This window comes from Leptodactylus fuscus, chromosome 6 (assembly GCF_031893055.1).
Source record: "Leptodactylus fuscus isolate aLepFus1 chromosome 6, aLepFus1.hap2, whole genome shotgun sequence".
In the NCBI taxonomy this organism is placed as follows: Eukaryota; Metazoa; Chordata; class Amphibia; order Anura; family Leptodactylidae; genus Leptodactylus; species Leptodactylus fuscus.
The window spans coordinates 23090524-23112635 of NC_134270.1; the positions used below are offsets into that span (position 1 = coordinate 23090524).

General features: G+C 46.7%; 1 protein-coding gene across 1 annotated transcript in view; it reads left to right on the top strand.

Annotated features, from left to right (window-relative positions):
* CEP112 (centrosomal protein 112) overlaps window positions 1-14912 on the top strand; it is a 78101-nt gene extending 63189 nt beyond the window's left edge. The window contains exons 22-27 of the mRNA XM_075279571.1: window positions 2742-2804; window positions 6257-6406; window positions 10959-11048; window positions 14114-14215; window positions 14603-14667; window positions 14757-14912. Of these exons, the coding sequence (XP_075135672.1) occupies window positions 2742-2804; window positions 6257-6406; window positions 10959-11048; window positions 14114-14215; window positions 14603-14667; window positions 14757-14763 (477 nt within the window). The 3' untranslated portion in view covers window positions 14764-14912. The remainder of the gene's footprint in view (window positions 1-2741; window positions 2805-6256; window positions 6407-10958; window positions 11049-14113; window positions 14216-14602; window positions 14668-14756) is intronic.
* Window positions 14913-22112: the final 7200 nt, after the last annotated feature.

The window sequence follows — 22112 nt, forward strand, 5'->3', positions numbered from 1 at the left end:
GATCCGTTATCCGTACACAGCTGCCCTGCCTGGCACACACCAGTCCTCCACTATTGTTACTGAGACTTGCAGTTTTCCCAGGCTGCGGCCATGTTGGATCTGATGTTTTACGTCGTTCACAGGTGAATGGATCTACCATTCAAACCACCTTACAGAGGTGTCTAGCAGATCCCTGTGAGAGCTCTATGCGCAGCTCTCAGTGTGAATAGAGTATGAGAGTTGATGCTACTGCAGCTCTGGATCTGACTGGAGTAGAAAACGTAATCTGATGACTGAGTGTACCTGTACTATAAGATAATTGTGACTGGAAAGCTAACCATGATGCAAGAGCAGAATTGTTATTACAGCTCTGGATGTGACTGAAGTGTTAGCCATGAGGTGACATCAGAATATTGACTGCAGCTCTGGCAGTAACTAGAGAATGGCGGGTAGCACTTTAAGCCTGTATACTGGCTGCTGACGGTGACGTATGGCCCATTATACAAGCAGTAAACATCTTTGCTCCAGCTGTGGAGCTCGCAGCGGTCGGCACATGGGGCGGCGCACTCACGTCCTCTCCTTACCGCAGATGTTTTTTTAATAGGTTGCGATTTTAATGGATTACTTGTATTTTTTCGCTGCCTTGTTCTCCATCCAAATCTCCGTGTTCTAAACGAGTCCAGATTTACCGCACGCAGACGCCATCCAGGAGCGAATACTTTCTATGAGAGGAGGTGGGGGGGGCAGCCCCTGATCTCAGTCAATCACAACGCAGTGATCTTACTGGTTCACTTATCATTTCCATATTCTTTCCTGTAGCTCCACCCCCAACCCAGTACTCTTTAACTCCTCCTTCCTCTGGGAGGGGCCTATGGGTCTGTAACTCATGTGTTTCATGATTCATGAATACAATTCCAGAATTTCAGTTGTAACTGACACAGTTACAACCATGGGGATACAGTTTTGTACTCCCTGTAGAGGATGCTCAGCATCTGCTCTTTATTATCAGGAAGTCCCTAAAGCACTTCATTTTATTGACTTCATACTGGGACTTGTAGTTGTACCACACTATAGAGGATTCCTCCCTCTGTGTAGAGTAGTGGGGTGTCCTTGCTGAACCCAGTTACTAACAACACCCCTGATATCTGTCCTACCTTCTGGCTCCTGTATATACATCTGACACAACAAAGGGCCTGAAAACAAAGTGAGCATCAGAGTAATTCCCAAAATGTGATGGAAACTGTCTGATCCCTCCTGTCCCTACACCAGACCATACTGGTAAAACCAGGGTACTTGTACATAATAGAGCTGGTATAACCTGGGTATATATAAATATAGAGCTGGTATAACCTGGGCTTAAATGCAGCTGGTATAACCTGGGTATCTATAAATATACATCCGGTATAACCTGAGCTTATGTATATGAGCTGGAATATATAGCTGGTGTAACCTGTGCATAGATATATAGATATGCTGGCATGCTGGTATAACCTGGGTATCTCCTGTATATAATTATATATGTACAGCTGGTATAAGTTATACATCATCTTGTATATAATGATATGGACCACACTGGTATAACCTGGGTATATACTGTATATAATTATATATGTACAGCTGGTATATGTTATACATCTTGTATATAGTGATATGGACCACACTGGTATAAGCTGGGTATATAATTATATACGTACAGCTGGCATAACCTGGGTATCTCCTGTATATAATTATACATGTACAGCCGGTATAAGTTATACATCTTGTATATAGTGATATGGACCATGCTGGTATAACCTGGGTGTCTCCTGTATATAATTATATATGTACAGCTGGTATAAGTTATACATCATCTTGTATATAATGATATGGACCACACTGGTATAACCTGGGTATATACTGTATATAATTATATACGTGTAGCTGGTATAACCTGGGTATATACTGTACATAATTCTATATGTACAGCTGGTATATGTTATACATCTTGTATATAGTGATATGGACAATGCTGGTATAACCTGGGTATCTCCTGTATATAATTATATATGTACAGCTGCTATGTTATACATCATCTTGTATATAGTGATATGGACCACACTGGTATAACCTGGGTATATAATTATATACGTACAGCTGGCATAACCTGGGTATCTCCTGTATATAATTATACATGTACAGCCGGTATAAGTTATACATCTTGTATATAGTGATATGGACCATGCTGGTATAACCTGGGTATATACTGTATATACTTATATATGTACAGCTGGTATAAGTTATGCATCTCCTTGTATATAGTGATATGGACCATGCTGGTATAACCTGGGTATATACTATATATAGTTACATATGGTGTCTTTGTGTATAATTATAATCTAGACGATGCCCGGGATATATCAGAATTGGTGACATTGAGCTCCTGTGCAGTTCTCTCATTGTGGAGGAGTGATGCCCTAGACACTAGAGGGTGCTGTTGCAGCAGATGATCAGTCTGCTCCCCCCTCCCTGGGCCCTGTGTAATAATTGGCAGCAGGAGCAGATCTTCCCTCCCCTCCCCCCTGCTCACAAGTAATGAATAGTTGTAAGCAGATCAAAGGAGACGCGTTCTGCTATTCTGCCTGCCATAAAAGGGCGTTGGATTTGGCGCGGTGCCCGGTGACTTCGGTGTTCAGATGAGGTGCCAAGCACAGAGGTCAGTTACACGGCGTCTCTCGCTGCTCCTCAGCTTCACTAATCTCAGGTTTTTTTTCTTTCTCTCATAGGCCGGGAGCAGATTCTTGCAAATCGAGAAGGAATACGGCGAGAAGCTGGCGAAATCGGCACAGGTACTGCGCCATTGGTGGCAAACATACAACTCCAGTGACATCAAGGTGGCTCCACCCACGCGGCAGACATATGTCAATAAAGCTTCTCTGTGTTTATAGTCCTGATACACAGCTGAGGGTTTGTTACAGTGTACCAACTCAGTTAACATAACATTCCACAGAGGATTGTGTGGCGTGATACACTGTAACAAAATTTCAGCTTTGAGTGGAGAAATAGAGGAAGGCTCTGGCCTCTAAGTATACAGATTGTTTTCATTCACTGACAGCAAGCAGAGACTTTGTGAGGAACATTGAAGCGCAAAGTCTGCTTCTGCCCTCTACTTTGCTTCACACAATAGTTCAGATGATCTTGATTTCCTGGTTCTTGAATAGAATTCCAGAACAGCAGTTAACACTGACACACAAGCTGAGAAGAGTAAAATAATGAATAGAACAGTTCAGATGTTCATGCCATTCAGGGTGTGTAAACAGTTAGGTGACAACTATATTGTGTCTAGTTACACCCAGAGCTGCAGCCACAGGTCTTCTGTTACATTACGTTTTTTATTTCTGTCACATCCAAAGCCGCTGTGGTAGTCCAGCTGTTAGCCACAATTCTGTCGGTACATCATTTCTCATACTCTAGTGATATCCAGAGCTGCCATCACAATTCTCCTTATATATTGTGTCTCGTGCTCTAGTCACATCCAAAGCTGCATAGATACAGCAAAGATTCTGGCACTTAAAGTGGAGGTAGTTTGCCATTTAGAGATTTTTATTGTAATGCAATCCAAACAAAATGTGACGTTCCAGTCTGATACAGGCCTGCCAAGGAAGGCAGTGTCTACAACCAAAGCTGCAGTCACAGTATTGTTGTTGCATCATGCAGCTCCAGTGAAATCCAGACTATCTGCACCATTGTCAGGACTGTAATCACATTCAGATCTGCAGCGTCTACACTGCGCACCTCCCATGCTGTGTCCCCGCAGTGCTCTACAGGTCCAGACACTGGAGAGAATAGCATGGAGGAATAAAGCAGCCAGGAGAATTGTGACTGCAGCTCTGGATGTGACTGGAGTATCACACTTATAACATTGAAATTGAAAATACAGTTTGGATGCGACTAGGAGGATTTTCTTTGAGATACTGGGGTCACAGAGCAGAAAAGGGCCACCCTGATGGGGATAGGAGTGAGGGATGATGGAGGACCATAGTGGAGGCAGAGGAGGGCTATACTGCATGGCTGAAGGTTTTGGGGTCCTTGGCACATTATGACATCATCCTGTATCGAGAGACCAGTTTGTGGGTGCAGCCCCTCCCCCACGCCATTCTGTTTCCCTGGTAACGGCGAGCCGTGTTGTACGAGGGTTTACACATTTTTGTTTTCCACATAAAAGGGGCACATTCCTGTCTCCAGCGCCTCCCATCATCCCTTGCTGCCTCCAGCTGCACACATTAGTGACGGCCCCTAAACAGGCCCATATGGGCTCCGGCTCCTGCTGTGCCCCATTAACCCTTTCCTGTGTAATACATGATGTATCCGAGTGCAGGCACGCTGCCGCACACTAGAAATGTTCTCAGCCCTTTATAAGGGAGACACGCAGAACCTCAGACCTCACAACATGAGCTCCGGTGATTTATATCTGTTCTACTGATGCTTATACTCCAGCCACTCCAGAGCTGCAGTCACAATTCTACTGTTACATCACATCTACCACTCCTGTTACACCCAGAGCTGCAGTCACAATGTTCTGGCCACTGTGGACCCTTCAGACCCTTCTACCACATAGAGGAGACTAAATGGGAGCCGACATTGTGAGGTCCTGGGAAATATTGATGCCCAACACCCTTTCTTCCCACAATTCTGCGCTCTGCATATAGACCATGCTGGTATAATCTGGGTATCTCTTATATGTAACACACCTACGCCCCCTAGTGAGCCCCGCTCTGGACCCCCTCCAGTTTGCCTATCGGCCAGGCATTGGGGTAGATGATGCCATCATCCACCTTCTTCACAGAGCTCTCTCTCACCTGGAGAAACACTGTGAGAATAATGTTCTTTGATTTCTCCAGTGCGTTCAACACCATTCAGCCAGGACTACTGAGGGAGAAGCTGAACCTTGGTGGAGTGGACCATCACCAGTCCAACTGGGTCCTAGACTACCTGACAAACCGCCCTCAGTATGTGAGAGCCCGGGACTGTGTGTCTGACACTGTGATCTGTAGTACGGGGGCACCACAAGGTCCAGTTCTCGCCTCATTCCTTTTCACACTGTACACTGCTGACTTTAGGCACAACTCATCCAGCTGTTACTTACAGAAGTACTCCGATGACTCTGCTATAGTCGGCCTTATCACTGATGGTGACAATAGGGAATACAGAGACTTAAACAGGATTTTGTGGAATGGGGCAACGGGACCACCTCAGGATTAATGCTGGGAAGACCAAGGAGATGGTGGTGGACTTTAGTAAACGGAGAAGTGCTCCGACCCTGGTGGAGATCCAGGGGACATGTATTGAGATAGTCAGGACCTATAAGTACCTGGGCGTGCTCCTCAATAATAAACTAGACTGGGCCGATCACCTGGAGGCGCTGCACAGAAAGGGCCACAGCAGACTCTACCTGCTCAGGAGGCTGAGGGCCTTCGGAGTCCAGGGGCCACTTCTTAGGGCCTTCTTCAACTCTAGTTGCTTCAGCCATCTTTTTCGGTGTGGCCTGCTGGGGAGCAGTATATCAACCAGGGACAGAAATAGACTTGACAGGCTGATCAGGAGGGCCAGCTCTGTCCTGGGGAGCCCCTTGGACCCAGTACAGGTGGTGGGTGACAGAAGGAGACTGTCCGTGGTGACCTCCATGCGGGAGAACAAATCCCACCCCATGTATGAGACCTTGATGGGACTTGGCAGCACTGTAAGTGACCGTCTGCTTCACCCCAAGTGTGAGAAGGAGCTATCGCAAGTCCTTCCTTCCAACCGCGACCAGGCTGTATAATCTACATCAGACCAAGCAAAGACACTCTGCACAGAGAACTAATGATTATGACTATGACGTCTTCCTTCTTTCTTCCTCTGTTCCTTATCTGCTATGGACTCCTAGTATATCTTCTCTTCTCAGCATATGTGTCTACGTCTGTATTATATTACTGTGTATTATCCTGTATCTGTATTACTAAGCTGCTGTAACATACTGAAACTGCCCCACTGTGGGACTATTAAAGGATTATCTTATCTTATATGATTTGCTTCCAAGTTCATGAATAGCATGCTAAACCTACAGTGAAGACTGACACATAGGGGGAGCATGTGTGAGGTAACTACATTGCAGTATATATAGATCTGTTTCTCGGGATCTGTAGATCTAGTAACCCTTATGGTGACTCTAGTGGTGGCCTATACTGGTGGCTCTCTTACTACCGTCCCGGCATCTATCACCTGATTCTGTATCACTCATAACTTTCTCCTCTTCTTACAGGTGATTTGTGACCTCCAAGCGACCATCAGTTCCATGCGAGAAGAAAGTGGACGTCATCAGCTCACCGCAGAAAGAAGACTCCAAGACGCTGCACAAAAATACGAAGACGACAAGAGGCATCTGTTGAGAGAACATGAGAAGGCGATAAAGGTAAAATGGATGCCATGGGTGTAATAGTCTGCAGGATGTAGTCTCAGAGCTAGGGGTAATATTCTGCAGGACACCTTGTTAGTGATGGGTAATAGTCTGCATGATGCCTCCTCAGTGTTTGGTAATAGTCTGCACAACATCTACTCATCGCTGTTAATAGAATGCAAGACGCCCCTTCAGTGCTGGGTAATAGTCAGCAGGACATCTCCTTAGTGCTTGGTAATGGTCTTCAGGATGCCACCTCAGTGCTAGGTAATAGTCTGCAGGACCCCTCCTCAGTCCTTGGCAATAGTTTGCAGGACTTCTCCTCAGTCCTTGGTAATAGTTTGCAGGACTCCTCCTCAGTCCTTGGTAATAGTCTGCAGGACCCCTCCTCAGTCCTTGGTAATAGTCTGCAAGACCCCTCCTCAGTCCTTGGTAATAGTCTGCAGGACCCCTCCTCAGTCCTTGGTAATAGTCTGCAGGACCCCTTCTCAGTCCTTGGTAATAGTGCAGGACTTCTCCTCAGTCCTTGGTAATAGTCTGCAGGACCCCTCCTCAGTCCTTGGTAATAGTCTGCAGGACCCCTTCTCAGTCCTTGGTAATAGTGCAGGACTTCTCCTCAGTCCTTGGTAATAGTCTGCAGGACCCCTCCTCAGTCCTTGGTAATAGTCTGCAGGACCCCTCCTCAGTCCTTGGTAATAGTCTGCAGGACCCCTCCTCAGTCCTTGGTAATAGTCTGCAGGACCCCTCCTCAGTCCTTGGTAATAGTCTGCAGGACCCCTTCTCAGTCCTAGAAAATAGTCTTAAGGACGCTTCCTCAGTCGTAGGTAATAATTTGCAAGGCACCTGCTCAGTCTTAGGTAATAGTCTGCAGTACTCCTCCTCAGTCCTTGGTAATAGTCTGCAGGACTCCTGGACTAGTGGAGCAGGATCTCCACAGCCAGAAATGGCTGATAACAGTGAGCAACAGAGTGTGACTTCCTGAGAGCATGATAGGGATAAAGCAGAATGAGGTGTGAGACATCCGGCGCCTTCTAGGTGTTAATTGTCACATTAATACTGTTTCTGGATTAGCTCAGTTAGATTGTAAGCTCCTGGGGCAGACTGCAGCGCCCCCATCTGATGGCAGGGATTACATGCCCCCTTGTCCAGTGCAGCCGACCCTTCCCTCACTCTCACGGGCACTGTAGAGGAGGCGTCTTCTGACATTCCTGAGCCATGTCCACTGTCCAGCACCTCCGAGGGAGCCTGGAGACACAGATTGTGCAGACTAAAATCTGTACAATCCTGTGTTCAGGAGCCTTCTACTCCTTATATTTGAGGAGGGTCTTATGATGTTACCACAGTCTGGCGGTGCAGTGCAGATATTGTAACGACAATAACATCAAGGGGGCACCATCAGGATAAGTTTGTGCCCCCTTAGCCATCTCTTATCTACTAGACTCCCATCCCTCCAGAACTATAGGAGCAGATCGTAGAGGCCGCACTGGACATCGGAGGACACTCGTCCTCGCCTGACCCGCCACTGAGGTTTCCCCTGTTTGTGTTTTCAGGAGTCCCGGAGACACAACTGGCCGGTGGCGCTCTACAATTACGGAGACATTTTCCCCGTAGGTTATAATTGTCATCCCACCTTCAGGCTGCCTTAGTGACCACAGCCGGGGCACCGAGCCTCCATTCACAAATGTCCAGGGTAGGAGGCGCTGCCTGCTGTATCCCAGCTGCTCATCTTATTCTAGCAGAAGTTGTGGAAGTGGAGATTAGAGGGTGTCAGTGTCTGTGGTGGGAGCTGGTGACTCTGAATGTTGTGTCTACATCGGGTCGCACACATACTGACGCTAACTACAGGCTGCATAGTCACAGTGTCCTTCCACAATCCCTGGACTCGGAGGGGCCCACAGCTCATTCCAAGGCTCCTGGTTCATGCTCACAGCTATAGAGGAAAGAGCAGGAGATGCAACCTGTTCTAACAATTTCTATTTTCTTGCATCTCAGGAACTGTGAAAAGCTGGGTGGAAACCCCAGTTCTTCATCCTGACTAGACTCCATACTGTCTCTGGATTATAACGGTCGGCTACCTGTGCCTCTCTGGCTTTAGAGCACTTCAGATGCAGTTACACCTTAGTGATGTGAAGGAGTTAAGTTCATGATCCATCTAATATTGGTGCCGATGTGCATTACTAACCTGAGTCATGTCCCGCTTCCTGTGCAATCAACTTTATTTATAGCATCCAGATAAACATAAATCAGTAAGAGAGCTGATAAGTCATTCATAAAGGAACCATGCATCCTCCTTCCTTGAGGGAGCCAATACCTATAACCCTATAGAGAAGCCACATTCACCCTGCTTCCATAAGAACCCATACCTCATACAGGAACCACATTCACCTTCCTTCCATGAGGAAGCTGGTACCCATACCTTATAGAGGAGTCCCATTCACCCTCTTTCCATGAGGGAGCCAATACGCTTACACTATAGGGAAGACACACTCACTCTTTTTCCACGACGGAGGGAATACCCTTAGCTCATACAGACGTTGTATTCTCCCTCCTTCCATGAGGGAATTGAAATGGGACCGATACCCATGCCGCATAGAGGAACTCCATGAGGGAACTAAGATTGTACTCAGAATTGTTAGTGAAGGTCTGAAATGAGTGGACCTCATGAGCGGTTCTTCCTCAGGTTCTGGGATTGTCAGATCTGTGTCTAGGGCTGGTAGTGTGGTCTAGAGAGGGATCTCACATGGGTCTCACATACATTGTTTCTGATACGTTTCTCATTCTGAGAATGTTACCCTAATTCCTGGCAATGAGACCCCTGACACATTTGTTGTCTCCCCCACATACACAAATCACAGATATCTGGCCCCCTCCCTCTGCGCTGACATCAAAGCCTCACTGCTGGGATATATACAGGGCTGCAACAACAAATTTAGAGGAAACAGAAAATTCCCACCAGAAAGGAATGCGCCATATGTGACGGGGGCGACATATGGATCAGGTTAAAACCCGGAGGCGGAGGATGCGCTCACACTGCACCCTGCCCCCCCAGTGAATCCACTGCTCAGCCTTCCCCAGGAGGGGCCCCAGGGACCAGTTATATATGGCTCGTATATTGTGGCATCACAGCCAGGGGGTATACGTTCTATCTTTACTGTGACTGAGTAGTGGGTGTCAGGTTTGAAGTCATGCAGGTAGAATCCTTGTGTACCCCCTCACCCCAGGTGTCCCCACTCAGTGGTAACTGGTTGTCAGATGTCATGACTAAAGGACAGTAGTCAGAGGAGTCAGCCTCCATGAGCGCTGTGAGGTCTACCTGATTGCGGCTTCTATAGGTCTTTTATGTCTACCACCTGGTCGAGGTCCCTGTGTCTCTTCTACCTGCCTGGTCATAGTCTCTGAGTCTCTTGTGTCTACCTGTTTGCGGTTCCTACATCTCTTGAGTCTACCTGGTCGTGGTGTCTGCATTTCTTGAGTCCGCCTGTTCACGGTCCCTGAGTCTCTTGTGTTAACCTGGTGGCGGTCCCTGTGTCTCTCTTGTCTATCTGGACACGATCCCTGGGTCTCTTGTTAGTTTAGCTGGTCACAGTCCCCATGTCACTATGGCTGCCCGGTCACGGTGCCCACGATGCTGTGCCGTCATGCTCTCCACGACGCTGTGGCTGCCTGGTCATGGTCACTTTGCCTCCCCAATCAGAGTCCCCACGTAGCTGTGTCTACCCGGGCATAGTCCTTGTATACTGTTACTACTCCCTGGTGGTACTTAATGCCACAGTCAGATGGAGCTATACAATGCCTTTGATTTCTTTGACTTGTGCTATACTGTAGCGTTCACACCCCAGGTCTCCAGTTCTGACTGCCTCATCCTGATTGTCTTATATACCCAGATGGAGGGTACACAGGGGGGCCAGTCCAAGAAGTCATAAGTTTTAATCTACTATGCCAATATCTTAATGACGCCATGTTGTCTCTTGAGATTCTAATTAACGATTTAATAATCTTGAAGATGCCGCTGCTCAGCGTGGGCTTAGTGTCAGTGAACTGTTAATGGCGGCAGTGTACCACGTGTGTGTGTATATATATATATATATATATATATATATATATATATAATGTGCTTACGATGAGTTGAATCATTTCCTGCATCGCTGGCGCTGAGCTCATTTACATCTTTAAGAGGTTTTCGGAGTCCGTCATATCTGCAAACTATTTCCAGCACTTTGTTCTGCTGCCAGCCGCGCCGCTGCCAAGGTCAGGTGTTCTGCCGGCTGTAAACCCAAGCTGCCTTGTTTACACGACAACTGCAAGACGGATGCCCTGACATATTAGTCACAGTGGGCCGGGGGAGGGCAGAGTGTCAGCTCTTCAGACTTGGGCCCATGCTGAATATGATGAGGAGTTCTGCATGTCATGTTTATATCGGATGGCAGTGCTGCAAGGGATTGTAGGTCCTACACCAGTCAGCAGAGCCCCTGGGCAGCTCCTGGTTATCATATGTCATGTGACCAGTGTTTTGTATATAGGGGCTTATCCCCAGTCATGTGACCAGTTTTGCTTTGTGATTTTGCAGCTCCTGAAGGACGAGGCGAGCGGATATTGTTCTCAGTTGCGCTTATCAGAGAGGAGGCTTAAGGACAAGGAGCTGGAGATGCAGGAGCAGGTAATTATGGCTGCAGCGGCTGGACTCCTCTAAGAGCTCATTCACACATACTACACTTTGACATGGCATCATATAATCTGACACTATGTCAGATGATGGCAGATAACCAGAGGTCTGCTTGTTCCAGGGCACCACCTTCTACCAATACAATCAATATGTACATACCTTCCAACTTTCATAGTACAGAAAGCCTCACCCACCTCCACTTTAGCTCTGCCCATTCCTCTCCATTTCTCGTTTTACCCCTCACAGTATAACGCCCCCTACAGCTACCCTAACATAATATACAGGCACAGTATAAAGTCTCTCTCCTGGTGCACCCACAGTATAATGTCCCCTTTCAACTTCCCCCACAGTGTAATGACCCCCTCCAGCTTTTCCCACAGTATAATGTTCCTCTCCAGCTACTCCCCTGAGTATAAAGTCCCCCTCCAGCTCCTCCCCCTTGTATAATGTCCCCCTCCAGCTGCCCCAGCAATGTCTCTATGTCCCTCTTCTGGTACCAAACAAACATAAAAACCTAATACTCACCTCGCCCTCTTCCCCTTTTGTTGTTCTCTGCTATTTCTGGGAATACGGACTGTCCCGATGAATTCGGGAAGGTTGGGGGTATGACTATGTATGCTGCCTACAGAGGAGCACACATCAGGGGTCAGTCTCCAGTGTTTGTTTTGGTTGTCATAGCCCCTCCCCTCCAAAGCCTTCACAAGGGCAGGGGCTTTGCCAATATTGGGCCTCTGCCAATTCGTATTCTCACCTAGTGACCTGCTGGCCCTTCTCTCAATTGTTGTCTGTTACATCAGTTGCTTCATCTTCTCAGTCGGATGAATTTTTTTTGTTAGTGAAATTAAAATTCGTGTGTGACTCCATCCCTTCATGTCACCGCCACATATTTGTCCAATCCAGAAGATCAGGTGTCTGGACTGTAAGCCCCGACCCCAACAAGTCAGCCTGACTGTGGAGCACTGTTCTCCCCCACCCCAGTCTTCGGGGGTCACCAGCATGGAAAATGTACTTGTCCCTTTAATTGTCACATGATCTGCTTGACCATTGGGTCTGCGGTGGATCAACGTCATGCACCGCCCAAACTCCAACTACCTGGACGCACTTTTATAGTCCCCAGATAAAAGAGCCGCTTCCCCTTGCGCAACAGATAAGATGGGAGTGAAGGTCAGGGAGCCGGAGACACAACGTCTGAGCCTCATTATTATACGTGCAACCGGTCATGGCGCCATCTCCTCGCTGATAAGACAATGGGGAGAGCTGTGGCTGTTGCCAAGAGGTGTAACTTAAAGCTTTTTGGCCCCAATTTTGCTATTTAGAGTATTGATGTATTTTATGTGGCAGGAGGACTTTTGGGGCACCGTCAGGGTCCAGTAGCTACTGCTCCCACTACACCCCTGACTGATGCCATATTGTTTCCTATGCCGCACTTCCCTTGCAGTGTGAACAACGGCCAATATGACAACCCTGAGGTCATATATACCATCCCAGAGTATTCCTCTGTATTTCCTAGCTCTGTTTGCTTTCAGGGAATGTTGTTCTTGTTTACAACCGGACCTGATCTGTTACTCATGAAGCTGAGGGTTTCTTATACACACAGTATTATATGCTCCTCAGTACTCCTCCCCCACACAGTATTATATGCTCCTCAGTATGCCCCACACACACACACACAGAGTACCTCAGAGTCATCACTACGCCCCCCACTGTAATATATGCTCCTCAGTACACCCCCACCGTATTATATGCTCTTCAATACACCCCTCACACACTGTATTGTATGCTCCTCAGTATACCCCCCCCCACACACACAGTATTATATGCTCCTCAGCACGCCCCCCCACTGTAATATATGCTCCTCAGTACACCCCCCCACCGTATTATATGCTCCTCAATACGCCCCTCATACACTGTATTATACGCTCCTCAGTACACCCGCTCTCCACACACACACAGTATTATACTTACCCATGCACAGCCGCCGCGTCCCCTCCTTCTTCTGACTACAGGCGCTGATGACTTACGTCATTGCGCCTGTGTCAGGGCAGAGGTCACACTCTGTATTTGCACATACAACTGAAAGTAGCGATCGCTCTCTAACGGGGAATCCTGTACCGGATTCCCCGTTAGTGAGCGATCCGGGTGACGGCGCGCAGGCGACATATGGCAGGCAGGAAAAATGTCCTCGGCTGGGCGCATGTGGCCCGTGGGCCGTAGCTTGAGGACCCCTGTATCTACACTACATACTGTAACAAATGAGTGGAGGGGCTAAGCTTGTGGCTAGGTCTGGTATGGACAGTGGATCATCACATATAAAATAGTGCAGAACATAAATACAGCCATCATTTTCTATCATATTTTTGCCATTTTTGATAAATGCACCCTCCTTTATCAACCCTGCCGCCTCATCCATAGCTCCGGTAACAGGATGCCTCAATTCTGTCTATTTGTAATGATTTGCCCGCAGGCGTCTGACACATGAACGCTCCGGCAGGAGAGCAATTTCACTAAGTCTTCAGATTAGGTCCTGCTGCCCTGAGATAGACGGTGACAATAACCGCAAATATCGGATTTTACTTGTAATTACTGGAGAGAGAAGATGCTCAGACCTCTGCGACTGGATCAGGACTGTGTGCTAGGCATGTACCAGAGTGCTGAGGAATTATACACACCTATTAGTCACATCTAGAGCTGCACCCACAGTCCTGCTATTATATCACATCTTGTACTTCAGTCACATCCAAAGCTGTACCAATAGTCCTGCCGTTGCATTGCCCCAGACTCCCAGACACCACAGCACAGATTCCAGGAGCCATGCTCATGGTCTGTATGTCAGGACACCTGTCACCTCTGCAGATGTCACCGTGATCTTTGTACTGAGGCTCCATTGTCTCAACCGCAAACCGCTGCCATCATCCTGAGAATCTTCTTCCCCTTTTCTAGGGGTCATCTGCGCTCAATTCACTATTCCGTGGATTGCCCTTGTATTTGGGGCTGCAATGATGACTATGTTATTTGCCACCCAGTACCTGGATTCATCTCTCCACCATCTTCCCACACAGATCACTCACATCCGGCAGGAATACGAGCTGAAGATTCGCGGACTAATGCCAGCCGCCCTGCGCCATGAGTTGGAGGACACCATAACGTCTCTGAAATCCCAGGTAATAGATCATTTGGCCAGGAAGGTTACACCCCTCACTCCATGTGACATAAGTCATAAGTGCCTGCCTATGAAGTAGCTGCGGTCACCACACTGACTACTCTGCTGGTTGTTATTAGAAACAGTCAGCAAGCTTGTGCATGGACAGTTCCCCTCTACTAGCTGGGTCAGTTGTTGAGACACTGCCCAGAGCAGATACTGAATAAGCAGGGGAAAATAACCTGTGACATGTCTTGTGTGTCCAGACTCCACCCAGTTGTCTATTGGAGCCCCCCCTCCTTTAACCAGATGGACCCTTCAGGAGGTAGTTGGGGGGCATCTCTACTTTGTGGACCCCCCTTTTGGTCAGATGTTTTGCCCTTATTAATGCGATCCTGACCTACTACAGGTGAACTTCCTCCAGAAGAGAGCGCAGGTGCTGCAGGACGACCTCTCCTTCTATCAGAGTAAACGGTAAGCATGCCCATTGTAAGCCCCGCCCACCGCAGTTTAGTCACATGATGGCGGCGTAGTAATGGCCACAGTGGTTGTGCCTTTTGCAGGTTATGAATTGTACTGGAGGCGACGGTGCAGGATGCGGACTCCTCCCGGAACACAGTGAGCGCTATACAGATGTATCAATAAAATGTATGTGCAATGATGAGTTACATTATTGGTAACGGGCTGTGCCCACCCCCATCACCACCTCCTACCACATCATGTCAGATATTTTATATTTATCGTATATTAAACTTTTATTTTATAATTGTTGTGTTTCTCATTTCTTCATTCATAGGCCCCTCGCCCATTACTCAGTACATGCCCCTCGCCCATTACTCAGCACATGCCCCTTGCCCATTACTCAGTACATGCCCCTCGCCCATTACTCAGCACATGCCCCTCGCCCATTACTCAGCACATGCCCCTCGCCCATTACTCAGCACATGCCCCTCGCCCATTACTCAGCACATGCCCCTCGCCCATTACTCAGCACATGCCCCTCGCCCATTACTCAGCACATGCTCCTCGCCCATTACTCAGCACATGCCCCTCGCCCATTACTCAGTACATGCCCCTCGCCCATTACTCAGCACATGCCCCTCGCCCATTACTCAGCACATGCCCCTCGCCCATTACTCAGCACATGCTCCTCCCCATTACTCAGCACATGCCCCTCGCCCATTACTCAGCACATGCCCCTCGCCCATTACTCAGCACATGCTCCTCGCCCATTACTCAGCACATGCCCCTCGCCCATTACTCAGCACATGCCCCTCGCCCATTACTCAGCACATGCCCCTCGCCCATTACTCAGCACATGCCCCTCGCCCATTACTCAGCACATACCCCTCGCCCATTACTCAGCACATGCCCCTCGCCCATTACTCAGCACATGCCCCTCGCCCATTACTCAGCACATGCTCCTCCCCATTACTCAGCACATGCCCCTCGCCCATTACTCAGCACATGCCCCTCGCCCATTACTCAGCACATGCCCCTCGCCCATTACTCAGCACATGCTCCTCCCCATTACTCAGCACATGCCCCTCGCCCATTACTCAGCACATGCCCCTCGCCCATTACTCAGCACATGCCCCTCGCCCATTACTCAGCACATGCTCCTCCCCATTACTCAGCACATGCTCCTCCCCATTACTCAGCACATGCCCCTCGCCCATTACTCACCTTATGCCTCTCCCCTATTACTCAGCACATGCCTTTCACCCAACTCTCAGTACAAGTCCCTGCCCCATCATGGCTCATCACACCGAACAGACCCCTCCCCATCACATAAGCCTGACTACGAATTTGCCGCGATCATACATATCCGTCCATTTGTTCATTCTCCTCCCTGGCCAGACATCTCCCATTCCTGACCATATTCAAGCTCCTCCCTCATTACACAGACTCCACCTTTCTGCCCCTACTTGTGACCTCTGGGCATATTACATGATGTTGATATGTAATGTGGATTTATCATACAATGGCTGAGGACTGTAACAATGAAAAACGCGTCTCCTATGTATATTGCACATCTGTATATACAGACTATCCTGTCTATAGATCCTGCGTCTCCTGTGTATAACACGCCCCCTGTATATACCGCACCTCCTGTATATACTATGTTTCTATGGTATACTGTGCACCTGTAAGTACTGAGGCGCCTTTTAATGCTACACATCTGTATATACAGCCTATCCTGTGTATACTGCCTATCCTGTATATACTACTCCTGTGTATACCATGCCTCCTGTATATACTACTTCTCCTGTGTATACTGCATCCTCTGTGTATACCGCACCTCCTGTATATACCATGTTTCTATGGTATACTGTGCACCTGTATGTACTGAGGCGCCTTTTAATACTACACACGTGTATATACAGTGACTCCTCTATATACTGCATATCTGTATTTAATAAATCCCCTTCGTATACTATGCACCTGTATAACGTTATGGCCGTAAGTGTTGGCACCCCTGAAATTTTTCAAAAATTCCCAATAATATGTTATTAATCTATTCAATTTATCACAAGCCACCAAATGGAATAGAAATATTAATAATAAAACATAACCTTTAATAGATATACTTTAATAACAATCCTAAAAGGCAGGGGAAGGAAAATTGTACCAATGTATGCTGTGCAAACAATCAAATAGAAATCACACAGGCACGGCCGGCTCCAGAAAATGAAACCAGTAACACTCACCAATCAGATGATGTTGCGTGTAGTGCCATTCTAAGTGGGAGGTTGCTAATAGTAATACACTGGTACATAATCAGATAATTCCAAGATAAGAGTGACCCAGGGTATATAGGTAACAGATAAAGTGACAGACGCACACTAGGAAGGGGTAGGGATTGCTATTTAACCCTTTAAACCTAACTCAGATCCATTCACCTATTGGTAAATGGCCTGACTGGAACCTTTCCCTAAGTATATGGCCACCCTATAGGAATAATAATATATCTATTAAAGGTTATGTTTTATTATTAATATTTCTATTCCATTTGGTGACCCCTGAAATTTTTCCAAAAAATAAAATTTTAAAATTATTGCAATATCATGTGTTTTATTGTACAGGGTGGGTCATAAGTATGGATACACCCAGATAAAATGGAAGTGGTTGCTGATATCAACTTACCGTTTGTGGTATTTTAGTACATGGGAGGGGGGAAACATTTGAGGCCAGGTGATGCCCATCTCCAAAGCCGCCGTGCAGATGGCCGCCGTGGGCGTCACCCAGCCTCAAATGTTTCCCCCCTCCCATGTACTAATATTCCACAAAAAGTAAGGTGATATCAGCTGAGTCACCAGTTCCATTTTATCTGGGTGTATCCATACTTATGCCCACCCCACATCTTTACTTCCTTTGTGTGTATTGGAACATCACAAAAAGACAATAATTCTATAATTTCATGTAAAAATCTAAAAATGGGCCGGACAAAATAACTGGATAAAATAACCCTCATCTTAATATTTATTTGTACATCCTATAACCATCACCAAGCTTCTAACACCTCTCAACTGGAATTTTAGACCCCTCTTTCTTTGCAAACTGGTCCTCTCCACACGTGCTCAGTGGGATTTACATTCGACTCGTTGCCGGCCACTTCAGAGCTCTCCAGCGCTTTGTTTCCATCCATTTCTAGGTGCTCTTTAAATTATGTTTGGGATCTTTGTCCTGCTGGAAGACCCATGACCCAGGACACAAACCCAGCTTTCTGACACTGAGCCCTACATTGAGACCCAAAATCCTTTGGTAATCTTAAGATTTCATGATATCTGGCACACAGTCAAGGCACCCAGTGGCAGAGGCAGCAAAAGAGCCCCAAAACATCTTTGACCCTCCACCATTTGTGACTGTTGTTGTTGTGTTATTTCCTTTGTAGGCCTCATTTCATTTTCGGTAAATAGTAGAATGATGTGTTTTTACCAATAAGCTCTCTCTTGGTCTCTGTCCACAAGACGCTTTCCCGGAAGGCATTTGACTTTCTCACATACGTTTTGGCTGCAGTCTAGTTTTTCTCTGTATCTGTGTCAGCAGTGGGGTCCTCTGGGGTCTCCTGACGGATAGTTGGCGCTGACATTGATGCCCCCTGAGCCTGCAGGGCATTTCTTGAATTTCCTGGGCCCTTGACTGGGGCTGTTTATCCACCATCCGGACTATCCTGTATTACAACCTTTCACCAATTTTTCTCTTCCGTCCACATCCAGGGAGATTAGCCAGTGCCATGGGTGGTTGGAAACTTCTTGATTATATTGCGCACCATGGCCAAAGGAACATCAAGATCTCTGGAGATGGACTTCATGAATATCAACAATCTCAAGTAACCTTGAGATTGTTGATATTTTTCCACAATTTTGGTTCTTAAGCCCTCAAACATTTCTCTTCCCTTTCTGTCTCCATGCTTAGTGTGGCACACACAATGGAAACATTGAGTTAACTTCTCTCCTTTTTATCTGGTTTCAGGTGTGATTTTTATATTGCCCACACCTGTTACTTGCCACAAGTGAGTTTGAACAAAATATCACGTGCTTGAAAGCAAGTTATTTACCCACAATTTTGAAAAGGTGCCAACAATTTTGTGCAGCTTATTTTTTGAGTTTGGTGTGAAATTATGTCCAATTTGCCATTTTTTTCCTCTGTGTTGTTCCAAAACACTCAAAGGAATTAAACGTGTATGACAAAACATGTGTAATGAAGTATTTCTTACAGAAAATTATTGCATTTTCTGGAAATTTTTCAAGGGAATCAACACTTACCGTCAAGGCTCCTGCCGTGGCTCCTGTATACACTGAGCACCTGTATATACTGTGGCTCCTGTGTAAATTGCACAACTGTATATAATAAATCTCCTATGTATATTATGCACCTGTATATACCGCATCTCCTGGGTATACTGCGGAAACCTGTGTATACTTCTTCTCCTGTGTACAGTGGGCATTTGTATATACCACATCTCCTGGGTATATTGTGCACTTGTATATACTTTGTCTCTTGGGTATACTGCACACCTGCAAATACTGTGTTTCCTGGATATACTGTACACCTGTATATACAGTATCTCCTGGATATATACACCTGTATATACCATGTCTCCTGGGTTTATTGAGCACTTGTATACACCCTGTTTCCTGAGTATACTGTGCGTGTGTATATACTCTGTCTCCTGACTATACTTTGTGCGTGTATATACCCTGTCTCCTGAGTATATTGTGCTCGTGTATATACCCTGTCTCCTCGGTATATTGTGCGCATGTATATACCCTGTCTCCTGAGTATACTTTGCTCATGTATATACCCTGTCTCCTGACTATACTTTGCGTGTGTATATACCCTGTCTCCTGACTATACTTTGCGCGTGTATATACCCTGTCTCCTGACTATACTTTGTGCGTGTATATACCTTGTCTCCTGACTATACTTTGCGCGTGTATATACCGTCTCCTGAGTATATTGTGCGCATGTATATACCCTGTCTCCTGAGTATACTTTGCGCGTGTATATACCCTGTCTCCTGACTATACTTTGCGCGTGTATATACCCTGTCTCCTGAGTATATTGTGCGCATGTATATACCCTGTCTCCTGACTATACTTTGCGCGTGTATATACCCTGTCTCCTGAGTATATTGTGCGCATGTATATACCCTGTCTCCTGAGTATACTTTGCGCGTGTATATACCCTGTCTCCTGACTATACTTTGCGCGTGTATATACCCTGTCTCCTGAGTATACTTTGCGCGTGTATATACCCTGTCTCCTGACTATACTGTGCGCATGTATATACCCTGTCTCCTGACTATACTTTGCGCATGTATATACCGTCTCCTGAGTATACTGTGCGCATGTATATACCGTCTCCTGAGTATATTGTGCGCATGTATATAACCTGTCTCCTGACTATACTTTGCGCGTGTATATACCCTGTCTCCTGACTACTCTTTGCACGTGTATATACGGTGTCTCCTGACTATATTGTGCACATGTATATACCCTGTCTCCTGACTATACTTTGCGCGTGTATATACCCTGTCTCCTGAGTATATTGTGCGCATGTATATACCCTGTCTCCTGAGTATACTTTGCGCGTGTATATACCCTGTCTCCTGAGTATATTGTGCACGTGTATATACCCTGTCTTCTGTGTATGACAATTTCTCCAGTTTCCTTATAGCTTTGTCACTTCCTCCAGCAGCTTCACAGAGAGGTGTCAGGTTTTGGGGTGTTATGATACGAGCTGTTCATGTTGGGGGTTGTAGTATATAGCTGACACTGTACACTTACCCACTTTGTTGCCTTACATAGTGTGACAGATACTGGATGTTATACACTCTGCTGACACCAGACAGCTATCTTGCATGCTGGCACTTGTAGTTCTCTTCATCCTTCTATAAACTGTCTCAAGTAGAAATTCTTTGCACTGATGGATTTTGCCCATTACTGATGAAGCGCAGGTAACGGCTCCAATTGTGCAGACGGCAGCAGATCCGGCACTAATCAGACAGGAAGAAACCATTAGATCTTACAGGGGGGGAGGGGGGGAGCCGCAAGGTCACCAGCTCTAAAGACGACTCTTCTCTACACTTTGATATTTCCCGCAGAAAGGTCACTTCTTTTAAATCTCGCCATTAGGGAGCGCCGGTGCTTTAAAGCTTCCGATCAAAGGGATTTCTACACTTTTTTTTTTTTTAAACAAAATTGCAAGTTGCAGAAAGTGGGTTGAATTGTACGTCGCCCGCAAGAAGTTCCCGCGAATCAGACGCTTTTGTGGCAGCGGGTTCTTTGATAATATCAGCTGAAGACAGATCGCGCCATTCAGAGCTCGGTGGAGCAAGATCTAATGAGATAACCTTCTTACATGTGGAATTAAAAGCCTAGAACAATACAGACGCCTCCGGCGAAGTGGGCGGGGTCGGCGAATGTTGGGCTCATCAATTAGGCACGGAATATTTTCTGCCTGAGATAGCTGTCCGCCATATATATATAATATGGTGTCACTCAGCTACTAGAGGGAGGCGCTGTTGTACTGGAGTTACTGCAAGGAAGTGCAAAGATGTGCATGTCCCGATGTCTATTGAATTGGGGGGGTCAGAACATCATTTATTTTAAGGATGCTGTAGACAAGAATCATGTACATCATGCCATAGTTATCAGTATTAAGGACCCCAATCACAATCTCTATATATCTCAACATCTGTATATTCCAGTCCTGCCCTAGAATAGTCCCAATAGACACACAGCCCTCTGCTGGCTGCTGGTGATATTGCTTCTTTGCTCTGTTCCATAGAATAACATGAGACCCTTCTATACTTTAGTAAAAGCTCATCCCCTGTGCCAAATCCGTAGAAATGGAAGTGCACCCCTGGTGGTCAGATGATGCTTAGCTCTTCATACTACAAAATATCCTTAAAATTTAGCTCCAGCCACTTACTTACACCCCATATAACACTACGTTTGTAAATCCTATACTTTATCTTTGTGTGTTATACTCCACTACCATCCAAAGCTGCAGCCACAATTCTACAGTAAGCTGGTGTATGCACATCACTGATCCTGAGTCAGTGCGCTGTGGGAGGAGATGTTGTTACACCAAGCATGCTCTGTTAGCCCTACTTCCTCCACTATGCAATGCATCTGCAGTTACTAAACCTGTTATACAGCTGGAGGCGAATGTGGATGAAATCTCCCCAGCAGCCTGATCCAATAAATGATTGTCTCGGTGAAGTCTCCGCCATCATCTCATGAAAAGCGAGGGGGGATGTAGCCTGCTGCTCAGAGCGTGGGATTCAGTGGTTTCCGTCAGATCCAGCACCAGCGGGGTACGAGAAATCCCCTTCACTGGTGTCTTTCTAAGCCCTGGAATGTATACGTGAAGTTTTCATGGAGCGTCGTGTCGCAGCGTTCTCAGGC